The 23,769-nt window shown below is 52.6% G+C and overlaps 9 protein-coding genes across 9 annotated transcripts; 5 read left to right on the forward strand and 4 right to left on the reverse strand.

The window, feature by feature from the left end:
* Window positions 1–1,985: 1,985 nt before the first annotated feature.
* Window positions 1,986–4,654, forward strand: CPAR01_09677 (CorA-like Mg2+ transporter; the record flags this gene model as incomplete). Its single annotated transcript, XM_060493941.1, has 3 exons — window positions 1,986–2,332; window positions 2,390–4,318; window positions 4,378–4,654. The coding sequence occupies 3 exons, from the start codon at window positions 1,986–1,988 to the stop codon at window positions 4,652–4,654; spliced, it is 2,553 nt and encodes an 850-aa protein (XP_060348071.1).
* Window positions 4,655–6,428: 1,774 nt separating this feature from the next.
* CPAR01_09678 (uncharacterized protein) lies at window positions 6,429–8,420 on the forward strand (the record flags this gene model as incomplete). The annotated part of the gene is made up of 2 exons (XM_060493942.1): window positions 6,429–8,088; window positions 8,149–8,420. 2 exons carry the CDS (start codon window positions 6,429–6,431, stop codon window positions 8,418–8,420), a joined length of 1,932 nt encoding a protein of 643 aa, XP_060348072.1.
* A 1,316-nt stretch (window positions 8,421–9,736) lies between these two features.
* CPAR01_09679 (uncharacterized protein) lies at window positions 9,737–10,000 on the reverse strand (the record flags this gene model as incomplete). The annotated part of the gene is made up of 1 exon (XM_060493943.1): window positions 9,737–10,000. One exon carries the CDS (start codon window positions 9,998–10,000, stop codon window positions 9,737–9,739), a length of 264 nt encoding a protein of 87 aa, XP_060348073.1.
* Window positions 10,001–10,815: 815 nt separating this feature from the next.
* Window positions 10,816–11,620, forward strand: CPAR01_09680 (uncharacterized protein; the record flags this gene model as incomplete). Its single annotated transcript, XM_060493944.1, has 2 exons — window positions 10,816–10,969; window positions 11,346–11,620. Coding segments are annotated over 2 exons (429 nt in total), but the record flags the coding sequence as incomplete, so codon positions are not given.
* Window positions 11,621–12,097: 477 nt separating this feature from the next.
* CPAR01_09681 (uncharacterized protein) lies at window positions 12,098–12,382 on the reverse strand (the record flags this gene model as incomplete). The annotated part of the gene is made up of 1 exon (XM_060493945.1): window positions 12,098–12,382. The coding sequence occupies one exon, from the start codon at window positions 12,380–12,382 to the stop codon at window positions 12,098–12,100; it is 285 nt and encodes a 94-aa protein (XP_060348075.1).
* Window positions 12,383–14,496: 2,114 nt separating this feature from the next.
* Window positions 14,497–15,102, reverse strand: CPAR01_09682 (uncharacterized protein; the record flags this gene model as incomplete). The annotated part of the gene is made up of 1 exon (XM_060493946.1): window positions 14,497–15,102. The coding sequence occupies one exon, from the start codon at window positions 15,100–15,102 to the stop codon at window positions 14,497–14,499; it is 606 nt and encodes a 201-aa protein (XP_060348076.1).
* A 2,059-nt stretch (window positions 15,103–17,161) lies between these two features.
* On the forward strand, window positions 17,162–18,612 carry CPAR01_09683 (uncharacterized protein; the record flags this gene model as incomplete). The annotated part of the gene is made up of 4 exons (XM_060493947.1): window positions 17,162–17,537; window positions 17,584–17,673; window positions 17,732–17,908; window positions 17,963–18,612. 4 exons carry the CDS (start codon window positions 17,162–17,164, stop codon window positions 18,610–18,612), a joined length of 1,293 nt encoding a protein of 430 aa, XP_060348077.1.
* Window positions 18,613–19,249: 637 nt separating this feature from the next.
* CPAR01_09684 (vacuolar ATPase assembly integral membrane protein VMA21) lies at window positions 19,250–19,671 on the reverse strand (the record flags this gene model as incomplete). Its single annotated transcript, XM_060493948.1, has 2 exons — window positions 19,250–19,383; window positions 19,467–19,671. 2 exons carry the CDS (start codon window positions 19,669–19,671, stop codon window positions 19,250–19,252), a joined length of 339 nt encoding a protein of 112 aa, XP_060348078.1.
* Window positions 19,672–20,406: 735 nt separating this feature from the next.
* Window positions 20,407–23,514, forward strand: CPAR01_09685 (SNF2 super family protein; the record flags this gene model as incomplete). The annotated part of the gene is made up of 1 exon (XM_060493949.1): window positions 20,407–23,514. One exon carries the CDS (start codon window positions 20,407–20,409, stop codon window positions 23,512–23,514), a length of 3,108 nt encoding a protein of 1,035 aa, XP_060348079.1.
* Between the last annotated feature and the right edge of the window lie 255 nt (window positions 23,515–23,769).

Genomic DNA, 23,769 nt, shown 5'->3' on the forward strand with positions numbered 1-23,769 from the left:
GACGAGCGGGTGTGCAGTGGCATATGGAGATTTGGCAATCGTGAGTGGATAGCCGACTCTATCTACTACCGATAACATGCATGAAGGGGCGTATTTCGTGGTTGATATGATCTGATATAGGTGGTCGAACAGTAAGGCAAGTCATCCGAAGTCGAAGTTTTTAGACTTGCTTCGGCGACCTTGAAAGCTGATGGGTTGCCTGTCCCTGGTTCAGTATTGACCCTTTCTCTCATCTCAATGTCTACTATTCCAAAGTCAGACATGGAAGGTCGATCAATAATGTGATGGGTAGGTAATACGATTTAAGTTTGCTGAAAGCCATGTCGTGCAGTGGAAATGCGCATTGGAGATGTCCGCCTTGCCGAGTTTTCGTTCCCTCCAGCATGAATGATCGATGTGCCGCTTTCCGATGAGGTGGGTGTCCTGGCAGTCGACTTTTGCCATTAGAGCACGGCAAGTATATCTCGATCCTAACACCTTATTCCCATCTGCCATTGACCTAGCTCCCGCTGCAGCCATTCCTTCATCCATGTGGCCACACCTTGAAAGAGTCATTCAATTTCAGACGAATTTTCAGCTCCCGGGCATACTCACTCATCCTGCCATGAGGCTTGCCTTACCTGAGTAAGATTTTTTCCAGCTCTTTGGGTAATACCCACGAAGAGACAAATACATGTGTCTGGCCCGATACAGCGCGATGATCAGGTACCGTCCTGTAAATGGACCAACCAATGTCGAGAGAAACTCTCGGCGCCCAGATACACAAAGCCAAAAAAGTCAAGAGGTCGTGTGCTCAATTGCCGCAACCGATCGACAGGCTCAGCAATGAGCCGAGCGCTGGTCGAAGCTCTATGAGGTGTTGGACTGTTCGAGGTACCTAAGGTACTTGCCTATCAGTCGTTGTGCGACAGCCTGGAGACTTGTGGAGTGTCATGCGTCAGGGAAGGACGTGGGCAGTCGACAGAACACCTGGAGAACAGCGCGCTGAGCATCAAAGTCTCGGTCCACTGTGGGGTTGGACGACGACCAGCTGACAGCGAACAGCACTGTCCTCGCTGACTGGATGCCCTGTATTCAAGTGTTGGCTGATGGCTTGGAGGAGTGTGAGGACCTGGAGCTCCGATGCCTGCCCGTACCCGTGTTCCCAGAAACAAGCCCCAGAAAAGAAGAAAAAAGAGGTCGGCCAGACTTTCCAGGCTTTCGGAGGTGGCCGCTGGTTGGCTAAATTTCGGAGGGGGGCAAGCTCTCGGACCCCGTAGCGACCAATGGCAAGTGGCGGAAGCATCAGGGCGGGGTCTCATCCCAGGTGTGCCGTGCGTCTTGCTGTGGCAGCTGTGCGTGTGCTGGACGTAGTGGACGGCCGGATCTCTCCTCAAAGCGGCTTAGCATTTGAAGGCCCTCTCTCTCAGTCTCTGTTGCTCCACCTTCCACTGACATCACCGAGAGCAACCAACGGAACGGATGCATCGCTCTATCTCTCAAGTCTGGGCTGTTCCTTAGACTGCTTCTCGCCCTCTCCCCAATTCCAACACCATCGGCAGACTTTTCTTCCTCAGTCTCGGTCGCCTGATATCTCCGCTCTATCGCCTTCGTTAACAGCTTTACTGTCAATCGCTGCATAGTTTGAATCTCCCGACTTCACTCTATCATCTCTTATCTTCACTTTCAAACAATACAGTGCATTCGATCCGATATTCGCGCTGCCATTTCTCCAACAGAGCTCCGACCCACGCACCACGCCTACGCCCACTCAAAATAGACAGCAGCTGAAATCTACCCCAGCTCGCCCGCAGTTCGTTTCGTGCTTCACGTGGAAACCGTCCCCAGTCGCCACCAAAACACACCAGGAGTCGTCGACCCACGCCAAAGGTAGTCTGCCGTCTGCAGTCTGCTCGACGCCGACCTGCGGCACCCACCTGGTCCGGTCTCTCTAGTAGTAGTCGGCACAAGCGCTGCAAGAGACGGTGTGACATATCGCCTCCAACATGTCTGGCAATCCCTTCCAGCCCTTGGCGGCTCATCTACAGACGCCGACGTCCCGGAGACAGTCCAATACTCCCGGGTCGAGCTCAACAGCACCGCCCCCGCCAGCGACACCCTCGAGCCACGCGAACGGGAATGACCAGAACGGACAGCAGCAGCAGCCCCGTCGGCGAAAGAACCATCGCGGCGGCGCCAAGAAGAAGCGCAATCGGCGCAAGTCATTCGCCGTCCTCGCTGAGGAGTCTCACGACGAAGCTCCGCCCACGGCACCCGAGAGAGACGGTTTTTACCGCCAGCGCACGAATTTAAGCAACGCGAGCATTGACAGCCAGGAACTCCTGGATCACAGGTGAGTTCGCGTGGTCCCTAATGTCAGGCGTAACGATGTCTGACTTACACAATGCAGAGATCAACCACAGCCACTCCGACCTCGCAGGCCTTCCATAATGAACAACTCGGCCCCCTTCCCCGCCACGACGACAACACCACAAACCGGCAGCAGACTTCGCAACGCATACGTGGGAGACAGTGGCGACGAGGACGGCTCGTGGGACGAGGGTGCCCCTCTCTTGTCAAGGTCCATTCAGCGCTCTTCCACCGCACCCATGTTCCCCGGCTATGGTTCGAGCGATCCTCGCCAACGAGTGAGCCGACGCGGATCCAGCAGATCCTCGAGGACGAAGCTTGCAACCCCGTTCCAAGACAACAATTATAATGTCAACTACCCACCATCCATGCCTGGGTCGCCCACCTTCCGACCTTCCGACCCCCTGAATCTGAGCTTCGGGGATGTCATGATTCACGAAGACGAGATTGATATTCGTACCTCGCCGCGTGGAAGCCCAAGAAACAGCATCGGGTCACACTCCGACCGGGATATTCATAATCACTCTTCGCCCGATCTAGCACGGAGGAACACCATTGCCCTGACGGCTGAGGAGGATGTTTGCTTCCCGAGCGGGATCTCGGAAATTGGTGACGAGGAAGGTCACTCTCAAGACCCCGCTGCCAAACAACGCCCGAGGCGTCGTCGACGCCGCTGGCCCGATCTTGGTATTCTGGAAGAATGGAGCCGCTTCGAAAAGGAGGGACGCAGCGACGAGAGACGCGCCAAGCGGATTACCGAGCCTCAGCTCATTAACGGCCGTTTACGACCAATTACCCGGGAGTGGTACCGTGCCGAGGAAGATGCTCCTTATCGTTTTACCTACTTCAACGAGGAATTCCAGAGCACTATCCACAGTCAGACAATCTCGGAACTTGTGCAGCCCGGCGGTAACTTCCAAGAGCTGTTCATCCCAGATCCGCGTATTCTCTCCGACGATGAGAGCACAGATAGTGAAGACGATGGTGGTCTGCCACCCCTGTCTACGCATCACTCCCACACTGGCCAAAACGGGGAGTCTAGAGCTCCCACACGGCAGCCATCACTCGCGAATACTCAATCCGAACAAGAGAGAAGAGAGGGCATCAAGTCTCCTGACAAAACTTCGGGTGGTAGCTCCCGCGCCGGATCCGTTCATCGTACCCCTACCGGGATTAGATCGCCGGTCGTCGGCAACCAGACAACCCAGACGCCAGAGCTGCTCGTCAACGCACCGAGGTACGGCGAACGACCTGTGTGGTGGCTCGATGTCCTTTCTCCAACGGAAGCGGAGATGAAGGTGTTGTCCAAGGCCTTTGGTATCCATCCGCTTACAGCTGAGGATATCATGGTTCAGGAGGCGCGAGAAAAGGTTGAACTATTCCGCCACTACTACTTTGTCAACTACCGATCCTTTGACCAGGATCAGAACAGTGAGGACTATTTGGAACCCGTCAACATGTATGTCATCGTCTTCCGCGAGGGTGTCATCAGCTTCCATTTCTCCATGACACCGCATCCCGCCAACGTCCGCCGACGTATCCGTCAGCTGAAGGACTACCTTATCGTCAACTCTGATTGGATTTCCTACGCAATCATTGACGACATTACCGATGTGTTTGTGCCATTGATCCAAAATATTGAGGACGAAGTCGACGACATTGATGATGAAATCCTGAGGCTGCATTCTTCTACTGGCAACTCCAAGAGCGACGTTTTTGACGAGAAGGCCAGCAATACAGGAACAACTGTGGGATCTGAAGGCGATATGCTTCGCCGGGTGGGCGACTGCCGTAAACGAGTGATGAGCTTGTACCGTCTGCTCGGCAACAAGGCAGATGTCATCAAGGGATTTGCGAAGCGCTGCAACGAACGCTGGGATGTCGCACCCAAGTCTGATATTGGACTGTACCTGGGCGATATTCAGGATCATATTGTGACCATGACGTCTAACCTCAGTCACTATGAAAAGTAAGTCATTCAGCCTTGAAGACTGATCAAACCCAAGCTAACCGAGCATTTCTCTCCAGAATCCTTGCGCGATCTCACGGCAACTACTTGGCTCAAATAAACATTCGTATGAACGAGAGACAGGAGCAAACGGCTGACGTTCTCGGCAAGCTGACCGTGCTGGGTACCATTGTTCTGCCCATGAACATTATCACTGGTCTGTGGGGCATGAACGTGTGGGTTCCCGGCCAGGAGTACGAAGGGGACCTGAAATGGTTCTGGGCGATTACCGCAGGACTTTTGGCATTCGGCATGGGCTGTTACCTGATTGCCAAGCGGGTTTACAACATTGTCTAAGGGGAAGAGAGAAAAAAGCGAAATGAGTGAACTATTCCTTTCAGGGGTATGTTGGGCAGTTCTCACTGGCGTTTGATGGGGTTCTTCATTTCTTGTTGAACTGAAAAAGCATACGTTCCAAAACTTGTTTTTTGGTTTAGATTGATCGGTGCACTCACGGATGGTAAACGGGACAATGTGTAATGTACACCGGTCGTTTTGATAATGTCAAATCCTGTTGTTATTTCAGAGGTTTATCACCTAGTGACGGGGAAATGGGGTGACTTGGTTGATATGGATGGAAACTTGTATGCTTGAGATTACAGCCAGCTGATGCCAAGCACGTAAGGCTGACTGGCATCTCTGGTTTAGGAGGCTTGGTTTGGGTCTAATGCGCGTGCAGACACAAGACGAACTCACAGAGTATCTTTCCCGCGCGCAATAGCAGTGATAAAAGCTGGCGTTGACAAAACTTAAGTAGGCTTGACGGCAATATGGGCGAAAAAGGGGTATATGTGCGAGAGGACTTACTGTGGCCAACCTTTTTTTCTTTCTTTTTCTTTTCTTTTTGGCCTGTGATTAAGACTTAAACCTGGGAGCAGCTATCAAGTTCCTTTCCTGCCATTCTGGTTACGCCGGCTATGGCCAATGTCGCCAATTGTACCTGCCAATGGTAACAGGCTGCCGAGACATGTATGCAAGATGCCCTTGATATTGTTACCAGAACATTCTTTCATCAGTTTGAGGAGCTTGCATCTTGTCCCAGCTGGGTTAGAGGAATATAGCCAACACTTTGTTAGTGTTTGCATTTCTCGGCGCAGCCTGCATGAGCATTGCATTAGGGCGCAGGGCATGAGTGGGAAGGAAGGGAATTTGGTCTGAGGACAGTAGCCCATTTCCCAGAGTGTTTGGAATTTTATGAGGAGGTAAAACGCCCATGATGTCAGGTTCGTCAGCAGACACCTACCTACTTGACCTATTAGGTGGACGTAGCCTGATGGTGAAGTGGAAGAAGTGTGTGGCCGGGTTTGGGAGGATGACGGAACTGACGCGGGCAAGGCCAATCACCGTTATGCACGATGCAGAGCATGCCCGAAGAAAGGAAAAGGGGAAGCAGGAGCTGCAGCGAATGATGGGAGCACAATTGTGCTCTTTCTCTCTGTTCGAGCCGTTGGGTTTCGCATGGGCCTGCCTCTTTGGGGTTGATATTTAAACAGAGGAAGTTGTGATTCATGATTTTTGCTTCTTCACTTCTTATCATTCTTCATTTTGTACTGAGTCGTTTCGATAGATCAACGCCCTTGTCGGTAACGACGACGACGACAATAATAACAACGACAACCCCGACCATAAACTACACGCCTGACCGTATACGTGGACCCTGTGCCCTAGGACAGGGAATCGTGGATGACCGCTGGATGCCCAAACTTGGATGCCATCAGGACAAAACCAAACGTGGAGAATCCTTATTGCGGACTCCTTCTATTGTGGAATTCCTTTATCGTGGACTTATTCTATCGTGGACCCTCTTCTCATGGGTTCATCAATTGTTTCGACTTAACGACACGCTCATTTGTCCCTTGACCGGGCAAGTTGCCGTGGAATTTGTCGTGGCTCTACTACCTTCCCTAGGTTCTGGTTGGCGTTTGCTGCCGATGTGGACGGATCATCATCCAAGTATACAATATCTCCCGCTGTACTGTGGATGTTAGCAGTCCATGAGAAGACGTTTACAAACGTCTCGGACTCTTACCTTGGCGTGGATTGCTTTTGGCATAACTTCTGGTACACAAGCATGATGGAAAACTCGATACGTCCAACAGCAGAACTTCCACGCCTTTCGCGAGACACGTTACACGCCAAGGAAATCCCGGAATACCATGCTCTCAACTACCGTGCAGGTCGTCTCCTGACCAACGCGCCTCATCTGGCCTTCGAGGACTTCGGTACCAGGCTGCTATTGCAACGGAACTTTCAGTCAACAAAACGTTCTGACAAACCAGGATTCCGAACAGAACGCTCGGTCGACTCTGGCAATTATACGACAAGATTTCTGCCCCTTACCACAGTTTTCGACTTGGAAGCTTCTGTTGAGTTTGCTCATTACGAGCTGCAATTTTCCCGAGGGGGCTTTTACCCCATGGCCATGGATCAGCATGACTTTCCTCAAGATATCAAGACGTGCAGACAGCCTGGAATTACGCGCCATTCTCTAGCCGTCCAGGGCCGAAGTCCTGTAATTGTTTCCGGAAAGACCGGTTGGAAGACCTTCTCCATCCCTTCCATTGGAGTTCCCAGAGAGAATTCAGCCGGCGGAGACCTGGTCACTCCCCGAGGACAGGGTGCCTCTTCATCGATACCCATTGAAAATCGAAGGCTCCTTATTGCCAGTCCTGACAAAGTCTATCGGGACATAGGCCCAATTTCCTCTCGAGTTGCAGACAAGACTGACTCCCAAGGAAGGGCTCTGAGCACGTTAGTGACAGGATATCGATGGCTCCAAGCGAAGTCTCTTGAAACCTGCAGAGACCTGTTCTCATATCTGCAATGGCTGTTCGAGTCTGATGCTCGGCCTTTCACCTGGCCTTGCCACTGGAAACTTGGCTCAAATATGGAAAACAGGTCTTGCCCATTGCCTTCACAACAAGAAACAGAGACATGCCCGACCTACAATACTTGTCAGCATAGCCGCGAAACCAGTGAAGAAAAGCCCCCAGAACACCGGAGCAGGAATACAGGCTCGCCACGTCGCAAAAGAGGCGCATGTCAACATGAAACCAATGGCCAGGATCGGAGTGACGACGACGAACTGCCGGATGAGTCCAGAAGGAAGAAATCACGACTCCAAGGTCCAGCCACTGACAAGAATGACAATGATCTCAGCTTAGCCTGTCCGTTCTACAAGGCAGACAAACGCACCCACAATCGGTGCTCTTTATTACAGCTGAGTAGGATCAGAGACGTGAAGCAGCATCTGTATCGGAAGCATATGCAGCCTCACTACTGCTCAAGGTGCGGTCGACAATTCGAGACGCAAACTGAGGAGAGGTGCCACACAAGGCAACAGGACTGCAGCAAGCGAGCCAACCAGCCGCCCGACGGAATCACCCAAGACCAGCAGAAGGAGCTCAAGGAGAGGGTAGACCGCAAGCTCGCCGTGAAGGAGCAGTGGTTCGCCGTCTGGACCATCGTATTCCCCGATACACCGCCACCAGACTCACCATATGTTTACAGCCCTACCCGTGAGGTGGCAACAAATATGCGAAACTACTGGCAAGAAACCAAGGCGGAGATGCTGGTCAACCATGCTGACCGCATGCCGGGTATTGACAGGGAACGGGTCATTGGCGGTTTGAATACGTTTATGGAAACCTTCTTCAATCGATTCATCGAGGAGCACACCTCGGTTGCCGAGGGAGAGCAAGTTTCGGATTCATCTTCAGACGGTAGTCCAGGTAAATCGATTCCAAAGAGATCAAGGCCTTGCTAGACAAGAAACTGACGCAGTTCTACAGGGACAGCATGTTTCTCAGAGAGGGCGCCGGCTATATCATCACCAAGCAGTAGCCAAAGGACTTTATTCGAATCCTTCCGCGACTTGCTTTCTGTCATGAGTGGTGCCGCCAACGACAATGTCATGATAGACGACGGTTCGCTTATCGCCAACTATGCAATGACCATGGGAGAAACGGACGGGCACTGGGAATTTCCGTCGAGTGATGATGCTTATGGTTGGGGTCAGCTCCCCACGGCTGGTCCGTTCTTCCAAGATGATCCTCTTACTTGAGAAACAGCTCTAGGTTTGTTTGTCGAAGGTGGCTCGGAAACCCTAGAAATGCCAGAATAACTGACTGCTGTCCCCAATAGACAGTATCTCCAACTTCGACAGTAATTCCATGGCAAAGCCAGATGGATGCGTAGCAGAGAGCCCAAGAGTCAGATGGGGTCAGTCGTGGAGTACAGGACATGATGACTTTGACCAAGAAGCGTCGCTATGGATTTTCCTACCAATCTCAGAATTTCGATGGCTATTCTCCTATTATTTCTAGAATGTGGTGGCTCTTGTCTGTATCATAGAAATTCCTCGGATGAAGTGGAAAAGAACTGAGTTTTGGAAATGAGTTGGACGACGCATTCATCATACATCTAAGGTAGTCCAGCGATATACTTATGGCCCCATGTCACAAAAACGGAATCATTATCATCAACTATGTCATATGACACACTTCGCTTTAAGGTTGTGCTAAACAGCGTGAACGAATGATGCTTTGCACATTGGCACAGGTTCGGTTGCCGGTATGGTGTTATAGAGTGTGAAAGTCTTGTGGGGTCGGTCAAGAAAAGGTCTCCAAGATGTCGAGCTACCTCCACCTTATACAATGCGTGTGTCCTTATCTTGGCTTGACCGCGAGACACAATCTCTATATACTGCAATAGGCTCGGCGAGTTACGTTCGGGAATTATCATAGAGGGGAAGCATCCAAAGTTGCTTGACCGATCTGCAACTCATGACATCTTTGAAGACAAGACCCCTGGACACAAGCAGATGGACAGGCTCCAAAGATTCCACAGGCAACAGTTGTGTATATATCAGCAAGCCAGCTACGTACGCGATAACCGGGAACCGGCAGCTGCTCATCTGAATTGATGTACCTGCCAACTAGAGATGCCTCGGCTCCTCCCATAGTAGACCTCATCATGAGACGTTGGCGAAAAAAGAGGTCGCGCAATCTTCGAGACTCTCGGCAGTGAACCCGGCCGGAGCAACAGACAGGAAATTAACTTCCATCAACCTTTTCCGCAGCACTCTGATCCGACGAGGGGCAGAAAACTTTTTAACACTTACACGACTTCAGAGTTAGAATTGGAAGTCATTTAGTCAGGTCCCCGTCACCTCCCTTTTCCCCCGCTCCCTCTCCGAGAAATGGTTCAAGGCAAAATCACTATCAGACCAAAACTCAATTCACTCGACTATAGAGTTTTGGGCCCGAAAAAGTAAGGCGACTTGCGAAAAAGAGGGAAAGGGCCAAAAACCCTGAGATTGTGTCATTACAAACCAAAGAAGGACGAACCCCGGAAGGACCGATATCGTCTGAAGACTTCTCAAACAGCAGAAGATGGAGAAAAAGGGCTGATGTACACGACAATGGTATCGTGTAAAGTCAAAGAGCGAGAAAAGAGAAGAGACCGACCGCGACAGCCTCGCGATCCGAGAGCCAACGGTCTTGCTAGGATGACGGTCCCATGTTTTTGGAGCGGCGCCTCGACTGACAGAGCCCCGAGTTTCAGGAAGAAGTCATGGAAGAAACAGAGAAAAGAAATTGGAAAAAGTATGAAAAAAAGATGGGATCGAAAAAAAAGACCCATCGGGCTGAAGCAGCCCGCACATCTGGGAAACGTCGGACGCCAAGGTTTTGGTTTCTGCTCTGTTCGTGGGGACCCCCCGGTCTCTCTGCCTAGGCACTTTGTACCCCTCCACCCCACTCGGGGGACGCAACCACTTCTAGTCTCTGTTGGGGGCTCAACTACCGCCCTCCACTGCCCTGCGCCATCGAGGCATTGGATGATCGAGATCAGTCCCCTTGTGCGTACCATTCTGAGAGGGCGCCGCGGGCATCGACAAGCAAGCTGGTTCGGGAAGTCTGGAAACTCAATTACTTGACAATCGTCGAGGTTACATTGGTGCGGTGATGGCCATCAATGGAGGGTAGCGAGATAAGTTGATAACCGGGCACGCTGAAAAGTATTCCTAGGCAAGGCGAAAGGTTGGAGATTGGGCGAAACGCCAAGGACAGGGCGACGACGGAGTCGAATCATGAAGGTGGGAGGAGATGGAGAGAGGACGAAACCCACCTAGCAGCGAGAGCTTGAGGAGGGATTTCCCGACCAACAATCGGAGCTTTCAAAATCCACGATAGGCGTGGTGTGCGAAACAGGCCGAAGAGGGTGCGTGGCCAAGGATATGGTGTGCCACGGAAGTAAACCCGACCCGACTTTGTCTGGATAGCGTGCAGTAAAGACCAAACTTGCGCCTCCAAGAACGACGGGATCTTGATAGAACCTGGCCGAGCCTGCATGCTGCGGCCAGTTAATTGGTCTCGCGCGTATGGTGGGAGGGGGCTGTTGCTCAAGCCCGCCCGGCTGCAGCATAGACGCAGTTGCTGGCATGTCTTGTAGCTAGATTGCGCGAGCTTGAAGAGGGTTACAAACTCTCACCGTACCAGCCGTCGGAAGCCCCGGCCGTCTTAGCTCGGCGCGATGCCATTGGCCTTCGACTTCTGCTCTATTTTCTGCTTTTCCTGAGCTTTGGTGTGGGATGTTGGTGTAAGCATGCTGTTGAACGTAGATTCCGGTTTTCGATACCGCAACACCACTGAGCATCCGTAAAGATGCAAGGTGACTAGGGTGAGATGAGTAGGGTGATGAAGCTCTTGTTTGACATAGGTATCTCTTCCACGCATTTTGATATCAGAGAATGCTTCGAGGCAAAACTAGCAAGCGTCGATGACTGGCTGGCAAGCGTTGTTCTATTTTAATTTCAGGTTTGACGGGGAAACCTGGGTGCTCTGCGGCGAAAATGGAAGGCTGCTGGCCGATCAGTAGAAACATGGAGAGAATTACCCAGAAGCTCGGGCCTCAAGACCCTTCCTTCCTTCGATGTACCTGTCATTCGTCTGGTGGTGTGTGTGTGTGTGTGTGTGTACTGTATGAGGCGAAAGTGACTTACTGACCCCGGCTGGTAACCGTATTGCCAATCCAGCAAGTATGGAGATATCAAACACGATACCTACTGAGAGACAGTGGCAATCCCGCGCCGGCTTGAAGGGATACAGAGCTGGTACAACATCGGAAGGACCCTGCGATGATGCAGGCTTTGTCCAGACTTTCCGCACGACACTGCGTTCCTTCACCGTCTCCTGGAAAGACAGGCGCAAAATTTTTGATACGGGAAGGCGGGAGATATCAGAGAAAGTTGGACATGTATAGAAAAATCTCGAAGCAATGGAAACGTTCCTAGAGACTTCACGGGTACGATTGGGGTCCCTTGGCCGTTGATTGTGAGACTCGATGCAAGCGAATCAAATCCGAGTTACAGGCTGGTATATGGTGTAGAACTGGGCACGAATTGTAGAAGAGTGAGCGGATAAAACTTCACGGCCCTGTGGAGGCAACTTGGCCCGTACTTCGTACACACGTCCACGTATCTGATGTGCGCGTACCGTAAGCCATCGATCCGCGTCATGTGTGCAACTGTGATTGAGGCGCAGCTCGACTATGCAATATGGAACCCGCGGGAGTTGACGAGCAGAGCTGAAGACTAACGCTTTATGCGGCGGTCTGGCAGCCAAGTTGATATTCCGGACTCTCGGTTGGAAGTGGACCTTGCAGGTTCGCAGTACTGCGACGGGTCAGCCTTCGTATGGCCGGCCGTTGAACACGAAGTCCACCGGCTTGCAGGGGTGGTCAACATCTCACCCCAAGCTCGGGCTGGGCAAAAGTTGACAACGTGGAGCACTGAAGAGGGAGAGGCGGTGGGACGGGCATGATCCTCGCTGCCCTTTGGCGTCTAGTCCAAGTGATTGAGTGTCTCGGCCTTAGGGGTCCATTGTCGAGATGCTGTTCGGTCCTAATGGCATCTGAGGATCGAGGATCAGATGAAAGATGCTGGCTGACTGTGTTTGAGGCGCTGTGCCAGAATTTCCATGAGTCGCAACGCAGCCCCGCTCCCGCGAGACAGACAAACCACATAAGGTACTGACCGAGTGATTTGTCGTTCGGGATCGGAAAGGACAATCATGATTGACTGCCTGCTTGAATGATGCAGAGGCAGTCAAGTTTCAGACTGAACCACTGTTGTGCTTCCCCGACGCACGTCTTCCATGCGGCCGCATCTCGCTCAGCAACAACGCTGGCCAGTGGGAAGAATGGCCGTGTATAGTGTACAGCGAAGGTGGGAGTTTGTAGTAGCATCGATTTAAAGCCAGAGGAACAAAGCGGCGGAATGGGAATGATGAAAGCCCGTCGTGCGCCGTCTGGTAGCGACCTCGCTGATTTGCATGTACGAAGTCCCAAACAGTCGCGTACAGTAGGTACAGATACCGTGTACCATGATAGGTAGTGTAGGTAGGTAGTCGATTGTGTGCGGTTGTCCTCAATATTGACTGGAAGTAATGGATGGCCGGGCGTCGATCCTGGTTGGGCGCAGTGGCAGTGGTGGCTGATCGGGTCTTGTCGTCCGTCTACAAGCCTGCAGGACTAAGGCTAAGGTTTTCTTGGATGGAACCTCATAACTGTGCTGGGGTTGGACGGGTTGGACGGGTGGGATGGTTGATGAGGGGCGAAACGCGTAATGGCGCGGGCTTCAGGAATTCCCCTCCACCTGAGCACCCCTCTTATTGCCAATGGTTGAGAGTCCGTTGATTGACCGGTGCTTGTCTTGCGTCTGATTCTGAGAGGTACACGCACGCGGTTTGGAGTCTCAGGGCAACACACGTCAAGCTCGAGTTCCAGGCCAGGAACGTGCTTGGGGAGGTTGTGACAGGTTATGGGAGGTGGGCATGAGACGGCTAAGGTGGAAAAGGCGGGTGGGTGCACTGTGGAGGTCGAGCAGACGCGGGCAATAACAATTGGAATTTTGAGATGGAATGCAAGGCCAGGCCTTTGATTTCCTCTGCGTCAATTTGCGGCCAGCTGCAGTGCAGCTTGTGCCAAATAGGCTGCTGGGTTTCTAGAAAGACCGGCACGGTGGGGGAGGGAGCTTTTCGAATGTTGTTGACGACTTTGGCGCACTGCATCCGAGCAGTACTCGATACCGGCCATCTTGCTACTGCAGTAGGTATCTTCTGACTCTATAGATCCTGGCCCCTTGTCAACTGGAAGGCTGGACAGAAAGGTTTGATCTTGCTGCCCGCGGTCACCTGTCATTCGATGGAAAGCCCGGCATTTGAGAACAGGGTGCGGCCGAGGCAGGCAGGGCTCTGTGGAGCAGTGCATCTGTTCGAAGTACAGCTTCTTTCCCATGCTAAGAGCCTGGAGAGGACATCTAAGGAGAGACTCGAGGGAGTCGTACGTTGTGTGGTTGTGTTAGTTGCTAGGCCGCATCGCTTGATAGGCATTCCCTGTGTGCATACGTACGGTACTAAAGGTACATGGATACCTTTGATAGGTTTTCTCATGAGGCCACGCCATAAACGGACCTTGGGAAAGAAAGGTCCCCGAAGTCAAAAATTTCCTCACTCTTTCCTTCCCTTGTCGTGAAGTAAGTGCGGGACCCATCGGCGCCGACCTTCTCTAAAGCTTCGTACGACTATGAAGTACCTTACCTAGTAACCTAATGGCAGCAAGGTACGGGTTTCAGTGAGGGAAGGACCATAAGGTACGATAGGTACCACCGGAGCTTCTTATTATTCTTGCCATAGCATGTCGTGACAGGCCAGACCAGGACAGGCCACACCTTTACGCTTTAGTCGTCGAGATCATCATTGACTTGTCACTACACACCACCTTGTTCAGCTGGCCTTCCCTCCAGTCACACACACGCGCACTCACACACTCTGTCGCCGGCTCTTCCTTCGTTGGCCCAACTGAGTTGGAGGCTCGTATAGATACCCAAGGCCTCCCGCCACGCTTTTGCGTTGGGATTCTAAGCCATCCTTATGTTTTTGGCCTTGTTACACCTCCAAAAGGTCTCGCCCGATTCACTCACATCCACACTTGACGACGTATTAATCCACCTCGTTGCCTCAACACCTGCAGGGTTACAGTGAATCACCTTTCACACTCGCTGCCTATACCACGCACACTGGCATCTCGCCATATTATATCATTTGACACCTCGATCTTCTTTCGCTGACCAGTCATTGTCATTGACCCGACCTGGCTTTGGACGCTATCGACGCCCTTCCAATCTCCGGAGCACCATCTATAATAAGGCAATTTGATAAAACCTCACTGTTCGGAGCGATCCGACAAGCGACCCGTCCACGTCCGGGATAATCAAAGTAGCAAGGGGCCATTGAAAGAAAACCAGGTACGCACAGAGGTGGGAATTTCTTTTGGGTCCCCATGGGTCGTCCATCATCTGCAAGCAGCGGTCGGCTGCGGCGCCAGGACGTGCCACGATGCATGGCGCTGCGACGTGGGATGAAGAAGACACTGGACCCCATCGCCCACATGGATGCAAAACAGATTGGCTGACATTGGGACAGCGAGCAGAAACGCAGACCCGAGAACGTAAAACGTCCGACACGGAGCGAAGACCAAAATTCGTGCTCTGCGACCGGACAAATTGGTCCTGGAAGCACAGGAGCTGAGAAGCACCCCCCAATCGACAATTTCTCGATCCAATTCCATTCCATTCCAGGACGCATTAGGCCAAGGGCCGAAAGGGAAGGGCCGAGAAAGACAAGAAGGAAAAAAAAAAAGCAAATTAAAGGAAAGGGGAAAAGGACACCGCTGCGTTCCGCCATACCGTACCTCGAGCTACCACGCGAAGGCGCTTTGAAACACGTGAGGATTACCGCCGCTTGACGTCAGCCATAGCCAGATAGTCTCCAGACAGACAAACCGACGACGACAGGGGCGAAATTGGCCATTCGGAAACGACAGCATTTCGCATTGCTCTGCACCGCCATTGGCATTGCCCATCCAGTTCCACCACGCACATCAAGCGAACGATCGACGGCCTCCACGTCCTAGCCCTTCCGGGCCCACCACCAACCGCCTGCAAACGCGCCAACTACGTCGCATTCGATCATCGATCAACAGGCAATATCAAACATAATACCCAGTTTACTCGTTTTTTGTTACGAAACGTCCGAAGAAGGCTGCAGAACGTCAGATTCAGAAGCAACGGCTTGATTGCCCTCAAAGGACCCTCCCGTCCAAAGTAAAGCCAGGAAACAGGATACTTTCTTTACCGGTACGTACCTTTGTCAGGAAAAGCCTTCTCACCTAAGGCTCAGGTCGATGGGAACCCTGCCAGCTTGCCCGCACCCTGCTGCAACTGCCGGTGACACTCAAAAAGAAGGAAAGAGCGACAGAACTAACACAAAAAGCCAAGAACCACAGCCGGCCAAGCAAAACCAGAAAAATCCTTACATCCTTATATCGGAACACACGTCAATTCTTCAACCTGGGCAGAAAGAAATTGGCAGCAAACAGCAGGAGAAGAACCAGCCGGCGGAAAAAGAAACCCAACGGCAACATCACATCACCAAGACACTCATCAACAAGTAGGAGGCGCTTGCCGTCTGGGCAGACCCAGTTTACAGCACCAGGACAGCACTTGCTGGCCCCGGCGTCCCTGAGCGTCCCAGCCCCCCAGTCACCACTTTTTCCCCTACGTCGCCGGACCTGACTCCAGCGTCCGACCACCCCATCGAAAAAAGACGTGACGCTTAACCCATTGCGGCCACCCTCCTTCCCTGTAACGCCTCCAATTCAAATCGCCCTAGCGCTTTTTCAGCAAACATCCTGGCGTCGCTCGCCCGAAGTTGTCTTCCCAAAATCCCATCAGAATCCATCCGAGAGTTGAGACTTGGGAGAGCGCGAGAGTCAGATTCAGACTCCCTCCCGTTTTTTTCTCTCTTGCTTCTGTTGCAGCAAGATACACCAAGCTTGCAGCAATACCTCGCTCCATAAGGTACTCCGTATCAAGGATCGAAACATCGGCCCAAAAAAAAAGGCAAGGTACGTACCGAATTGTCCGTGAGCACCCTCCATCGCACCAACACCTGCACCTGCACCTGCAACTGTTCCCGTTCCCGTACCCTCAGCTGGGGTTTGTCGTTGTCATTGGTGTTTCTGTCGCCATCTCATTGGATCGCTGTTGTCGTCGGGTTGCCTGGCCGTTCCTTCCAGCTCGGTACCACAACCACACCGCAGCCCACCTGGGCAGCTTCATCGGCTGGGAGTTGTTGCCGTTGCCGTTCGTACCAAGTCAAGTGCCTTCCAGGTTGTCGACTCAACCTCACCCCCAGCCACATTCGAGACACCCAGTTCCCTGCTTTCCTGCCCCCTTGCGACAGTATCTGAGAAAGAAAGAAAAAACATCTCCCAAGCACACAAGCACCTCAACTTGCTCTCGAACTGCTTGTTCTCCGTCCCCGAAGATTTGCTTCTCATACAACACACATCGTCAACAAGTGGAACACTGGAAACAGCCCGGTCCACGGGTACACTATTCTCTGCTAGTTTCTGCATCCACTTTCAATCCCAGCTGTCGGCAGAAACACCACACTCAGGCATACGGCACACCCCAAACCCCCTTCCCTTCCACTATTCTGCCCCTTCCAACGCTCCACCGCGCTCCATCATCTCACGCTCACCCCTGGAAAACGCAACCTTGGCCGCCTCGCTAGCGACCTCTGGGAACCGCCCGCCCACTCTTCCCCTTGCTGACCCGCGATAAGGCACGCAATAGCTCCATCCATCGACCTTGCTCGCCGAGACCAGGTCCGCGCCCACTGAACCCGCCTACTTGCGAGACAGATCAATTAAAAGTAGCACCCTCCCCAGTCGCCCGTCATGGCTGAACACCATCCACTTCCCGCGCTGCCTCCCCAGCACCAGCAACCGAATCACCACTATCACCAACAAGGCCCCGACTCATACGACAACGGCCAGTCCCAATTCCCGCCTTATCAGCAGCAGTACGACCAGCCTCAGCCTGTTCAACCACCTCCCAACGCCCAGGCGCAGTCCCCATCCCACGCCCAGAATCAAACTCCCCATAGACGCTCCAAGTCCCGGCCGAGAACCTTCAGTTTCCAGTCCAACAAGTCCCACAAGAGCTCTGGCAGTCACCCCAAGATCGACCTCCACGAGACACCTGAAGAGAAGGAAGCAAAGAGATTACACAGTAAAGCTGATCCTACCGTCGCCATGAGTGAGGCCGAACCTTGTAAGTTACCACTCTCCTGTGATGTCGGTTGTAAGATATCTAACAGCTTCCGAAGCCGCCGTTCAGGCAATGACCAAGACTTCCTTGGCTCCTTTGCGCGCCATTCAGCACAAGGACACCACCGGTGCCCCAATTGGTACGCTACAGCTCTGGATCCGCAAACCTAGCCGGTTTATTCTAACCATGCTTCTCAGCCGAACCCGACCGATCTAATCCCACACGTAGCCGTTGGGAACGACCCCTTGATACCATTCGCAGTTTCGAGGCCGCCATTGATGGAGGCTATCGTGACCGAGACCGGCGACAGTCTTATATTCGCTCAGATACAGAGTCGGTCCAAACATGGAACAGGCGCAGCAGCTACTATGCCAGTAAGTTTATCTACTCACCGATTGATTGCACAGCCTAGCTAATCCATTATATAGCCAGTGGAGGACGCCATCCCCATGACAGCTACTACAACGGTCGCCCGGGCTCGTTCCGTCCCGAAAGCGGTCAGATTGAGATGGGGTCTAATCGACAGAGTTACTACGATCAATGCCAAAATGGTGGAGGACATTACAATGGCGGCAACAACATTCCCTACCGACAGAGAGTTCCCAGGACGCAGACCGATCCCCACATGAACGGCTACGCTCGCGGCGATCAGAACATCTATCCCCTTCCCAACAAGGACCGCTCATACGAGACTGTTACATCAGCCGCCGCAAGTGGAAGCTCCGGAGAGCATGCAGGCTACCATACCGATCCGACTAGTAGCGACAATAGCTCTATTGAGCGTGGCGGTCCGGCTCGTAGGCCTGAACCCACCAACGATTATGGCATTGGCTTCAGTCAGGACCAAGGGCACCAGGCGTCTGCTCTCAAGTTTGACAATGGCGCGCCAAATGGAAAGGGACATGCCTATCAAGCTGTGAACAACGGAGCCCAGGTACCTCAGCAACAGAGCGCGAACGTCCTTCGGAGACCAGTTGGCGGCTCCCCACCGCAACAGCAGCAACAGGCGCAGCCTAGACCTGCTGAGCCGGCCAAGAGAAAGAGCTGGTTCTCTAAGCGCTTCAGCAAATCATCTTGAACAACACAAGGCATGAGATATGAGCTGGTTTTCGTTTTAACGTTGTCGATACCCCCATTTTCTTAGATTCTGGATGTGTAATGGTGTTCTCGGGCAGAGATCGGCTTATACCTGATATGTCACTGGTGTGGAGTTGCCGGAGTACCCTTCTCCCCTGATGAGACGGCCGTTCCTATTTTGAGGTGGGTCGTCAATTTGAGAGTATAGCCGAGAGGTATGGCTATCTATTTTCTGATTCAAAAAAACAACGAAATACACACTGTTTGGGTCGAGATATATGCACAGGATCCAGTTTACGATTGCGAGGGCGAAGTCGGCAGCCATGGAGGCTTGATGGTGACTTGACGACAATGTTTCATCTACAACGCTTGGGGATGATTTGGCGGTTCAGGCGTTGGAAATTTGATAAGGCTTCATTGTAACACTGGTGTGGCTTTCAATAAGCCAGGTCTTAGAAGAAGACCAGATCAACGTAATATAATCTCCTGAATAGAGATAAACTTGCCATCAACAGTGTAACATATCTGATGAGAGAGAGGGATGTGTGACACAACTTTCATTCCTACGGAAACTGTGAAACGCGTTCCAGGCTGCCACCCCAGGCACCAAGGTGTCGATTGACTGCCCATCCCAAATCTCAACGGTCTTTTTTCCCTTGCTTCTTCGCTTCCAGCTGGTCGCTCTGATCCTCCTTCATGGCAACGATAACATAACTGATCAATACCACGTTGGCCATTACAGCAGCAAGAGCGCCGGCAAATGTCGAATTGCCTGGTTATCAGATTAATCGGGCGCGTCCAATCGTGTTTGGCAGTGGAATAGGAAAGGCAGAAACACGAGTGCAGCTTACTTACCCTTGAAAAGGAAGTCGACCGTAGCAAAGTAGGTGCCGATGGGCAACACAATCATGGCCAACGTGAATCCAAGAAGCTTCAAGATGACATCCATTGGTACAGCAGGAGTGATGTTGGACTTGTCGCCAGCAGCGGGACTGGCACCAACCACATCATCCTTCTCGAGGATGGTCTTCTCCGAGGCCACGATGCGTCGGGTCGCCATGACGTGTATCTTGATTGAGCAAGGTGTAAAGTAAGCGCATGGTCTCGTATAGCTTGTGCTAAGGGACAGGAAACCTACAAGGTGTTGATTATCGACGTTGAAATAGGCTTGTTGTCAGTCGAGGACGTTGCGGAAGACCCGGAGTTGATGAACGTCGGTTGGGGCTTATGAGTTTGATGGTCCCGCTCATTGAGCCTTGCTGCTAGAGGTCTCCTCAAAAACGAGACGTGAAGTCAGAAGACAGTGCCCACAGTTCGAAGGGATGATTGTCCGCACGGTGTTTTAATTGATGACGCCAACCACGTGCGGACGCGCTATGGGGATTCGTCTAAGCGCGTTTCTTTGGATTCCCGTGTCAACGGACATGGGGGGGCGTTGCGATCTGCCCCAGAAAATTCCCACTCCAGTGCCGCCGTCGGTTCAAAATCAATCTCGGCCCTCTCCTGCCAGCCTGCTCAGGAGCGCCCACATCTTGGAAGGCGGCACGGATACCTGCAATTGCCCAATCTGTTGCTCTTTTACCTTGCGATTTCTCCTGCTCTAGCGTTAATTATCTCGCACAGCCTTTCGACAATCGACATCTTCACAGCAGCAAAGTCCTCGAGTCCTTCTCTCCTTTGAGCGAACTTCTCCCCGCCTTTGTATATCGACCATTGTTCGCCTTCGTACCTCCGCTTGTCAACTTCCCAATTTCCACCTCACTTCTCACAAGCAACAAACACATCTATACGAGCCATGGTAATCAACTATACCCTCAGCTCCTCACCGCCGCCGGTGGGCAGCTCGGCAATGGGCACGTCACCGATCAGAGGCATTCGTCGCGGTAACGACGCCGACGAGCTCGCCGACGAGACGATCCCCGAATCCCCCTACCAGACACAAGCGACGCAGATTGTCAATCGAACGTCACTCGCGTCCCAAGCCAAGACGCAACCCGATCATTCCTCCTCCCCCTCTTCGCGTTCAGTCATTGAGGTTCCCGCATCCTCGCCGTTCCAGAACAAATCCAGCTACTTCTCACGCCTCGTGCCCCCCGGCTCACGATTTCAGCCGCCCCCCAAGTCACAAGCGCCTTCCAACCCGCGGAAGAGGCCCTCGGCGGAGCCTGTGCTCATACAAGGCTCGTCAGATGACGAAGATGACCGAACGTCCCGTGGCAATATCAGCCAGACATCTTTCAAGAAGCATGTCGCCAACTTCGAGTACGTTTCGGTGGATAAGCTGCAAAAGAAGATTGAAGAGGTTTCTGAGGCGCTCAACGGCACGATACCGGTTCAATACTATAAGGAAGCTTTGACCGCATGCCACAATAATGTTGAGGACGCAATCAACTACTTGTTGGATGGTCGGCATCTGAAGCCCAAAGTCAACAGCTTCGTGAGCTCTACCAAGCCAAGCATAACCGTTGGCGACGAAAGAACAAAGAACATGGACCGCAAGTCAGGCAGACCCGGCTCACCCAGCAAGCCAAAACTACTCGGGCGACATGCCCCGACTCTACCAACACCTTCTCGAAGCACCACCCCTTCACCACCAAAGCCCAAGCGCAGGCGCTTGATGCAAGGTCGTCGCCCCGGTAGATCTCCACCTGCGTCCCAGCAGGCTCACGAAGACGAGCCGTCCCTAGACGAGCTTGCCGCCGACAAAGTGGACGAGCCTATCATCATTCCCGATGACAATGAAGACGAGGATTTTGATAACGAGGATGAATTGAACGAGGCAGTCAAGGACAGCCTGCAGGACAAGGCTCTCCAAGCCATCAACACCAGCTCGATCGCGGATCTGTCAGCCATGACGAATATCAAGATGGACGAGCTGAAGATTATTGAGACGAAGAGGCCTTTCGATACCATTAGCGAGGTACAAGCCGTTTCGGTGGCCAAGAAGGCAAACGCTCGCAGCAGGAGGCCCAAGGTTCCAATTGGAGAGACCCTGGTTGATGCAATCATGGAATTCACTCGCAGCGTCAATGCCATTGACGAAGTGGTAGCCGAATGCGAGAAGAAGGCGAACAAGGTCAAACAGGAGATCAGCCGATGGGACCTCGATGTTAAGGGTCAGAAACGGAGCACACAGAGCTCCTCCACTAACAGCGACCTCCCCCTGACACCGACAAGCTTCCACACTCAAAAGCTTTCGGAGCCGCCAATCTCCTGCCAGCCGAAGTTCATGGATGGGCACTGCACTATGCGTCCCTTTCAGCTGTTCGGTCTCAACTGGATGTCCCTCCTGTACAACAGTGGCTACGGATGCATTCTAGCCGATGAGATGGGTCTAGGGAAAACTTGCCAGGTCATTTCTCTCATCTGTCATCTTGTCGAAAACTACGAGAAAACCGGAAAGGGTGAGAGGCCGTGGCCCAATCTTGTGGTTGTACCACCGTCGACGTTCTCAAACTGGATGGGAGAGTTCCAGCGCTTTGCTCCCGACCTCTCGATTCTTGCATATCAAGGTCCTCAAGCCGAACGTAGAGAGATAGCATACGAGATGCTCGAGAACCCGGCGGACTACCACGTCGTCTTGACGACCTATACCCAAGTTGGCTCCGAAGAGGATCTGGAGGCTCTCCGAGAGTTGCAGCCAGCCGCAGCCATCTTTGACGAGGGGCACAAGATGAAGAACCCCAAGACCAAGATTTACAAGGACTTGATCAGGATTAAGGCCGGTTGGAGAATGCTTCTCACCGGAACACCTGTTCAGAACAACCTGATGGAAATGCTGGCGTTGTTGAACTTCATTGACCCACTCCAGTTCAACGGTCGGATGGACCAGCTCCAGTACATGTTCAGCCAAAAGGTCACCATTCGCGATGTCAACAATGGTGCTTTCCTCTACGGTGAGCGTGTCAGCCGAGCCAGAACGATTCTGGAACCGTTCATCCTGCAGCGTCGCAAGCAGCAGGTGCTCTCTGACATGCCGGCCAAGATTTGCAATGTCGCATACTGCGATCTGGCACCAGGAGTACAGAAGGAACTCTACGAGGACTACGAGCGACTTTTCAAGGCTGGCCCGGTCAAGAAGACGACAACCGGACGTCAGAGCGACCAAAACAACAGTTGGATGCAGCTTCGGAAGGCGGCCCTTCACCCGCAACTATTCCGTCGTTACTTTGACAACAAGAAGGTTGAGAAGATGGCGAATATTTTGATGCGAGAGGTCCCGCAATCCGAGCTGCAACAACCGCGGATTGACCATCTCATTGGGGAGCTGCAAAATTCTTCCGATTTCGAGCTGCATCTCTGGTGCCGTGATTACGCTTGTATCAGGCATCTTGACGTCCCTGAGGGTTCTTGGATGGACAGTGGCAAGGTCGTCAAGCTACTAGAGCTCATCCACCAGTATCGCGACAACGGCGACCGCGTCCTCGTCTTCAGCAAATTTGCAAAGGTCATTGAGATCCTACGGGAGGTCCTTCACACCGATAACATCAGGCACTGCGTCTTATATGGCCAGACCAACGTCGCCGAGCGCCAGGATCTGATTGACGAGTTCAACAACGATACAGATATCACAGCCTTTTTGCTCACGACGGGCGCTGGTGGCACTGGCATCAACCTGACCTCTGCCAATAAGATCATCATCTTTGATCAATCCGACAACCCGCAGGACGACATTCAGGCCGAGAACCGAGCTCACCGCCTCGGCCAGACGCGGGATGTGGAGGTGATTCGCTTGCTGACATCGCACACCATTGAGGAGCTCATCTATAAAGCCTGCCAGAAGAAGATTGAGCTCGCCGAGAAGGTCACTGGTGCGGTGGAGGATTTGGACGACAAGAATGCCGAGGAGAACTTGGAGAAGGAGGTTCGAAAGATGATGGCGGATCAGTTGACTCCTTCATGATTCGACGTCTTCTCATCTTGAGACAAAAAGAGATCATTTTATTTGATTCGACTCGACACACTTTCCGCATTCATTCCGGTTGACCGCCTTTGCGGCCCGCATTACATCCGTCCAGCGTTGTTCAGAGCTGTACGACATAGTACCACAACATTGAGAGCGAGTAGAGGGTCCAGAGTCATTAGTATTAATCATGGCAAGAGAGACATGAGGCACCACTCAGAGTGCCAGGTTTATATTTCAGAGATGACCGGCGAG

The sequence above is a fragment of the Colletotrichum paranaense genome (assembly GCF_030867605.1).
Source record: "Colletotrichum paranaense strain IMI 384185 chromosome Unknown Scaffold_7.1, whole genome shotgun sequence".
In the NCBI taxonomy this organism is placed as follows: Eukaryota; Fungi; Ascomycota; class Sordariomycetes; order Glomerellales; family Glomerellaceae; genus Colletotrichum; species Colletotrichum paranaense.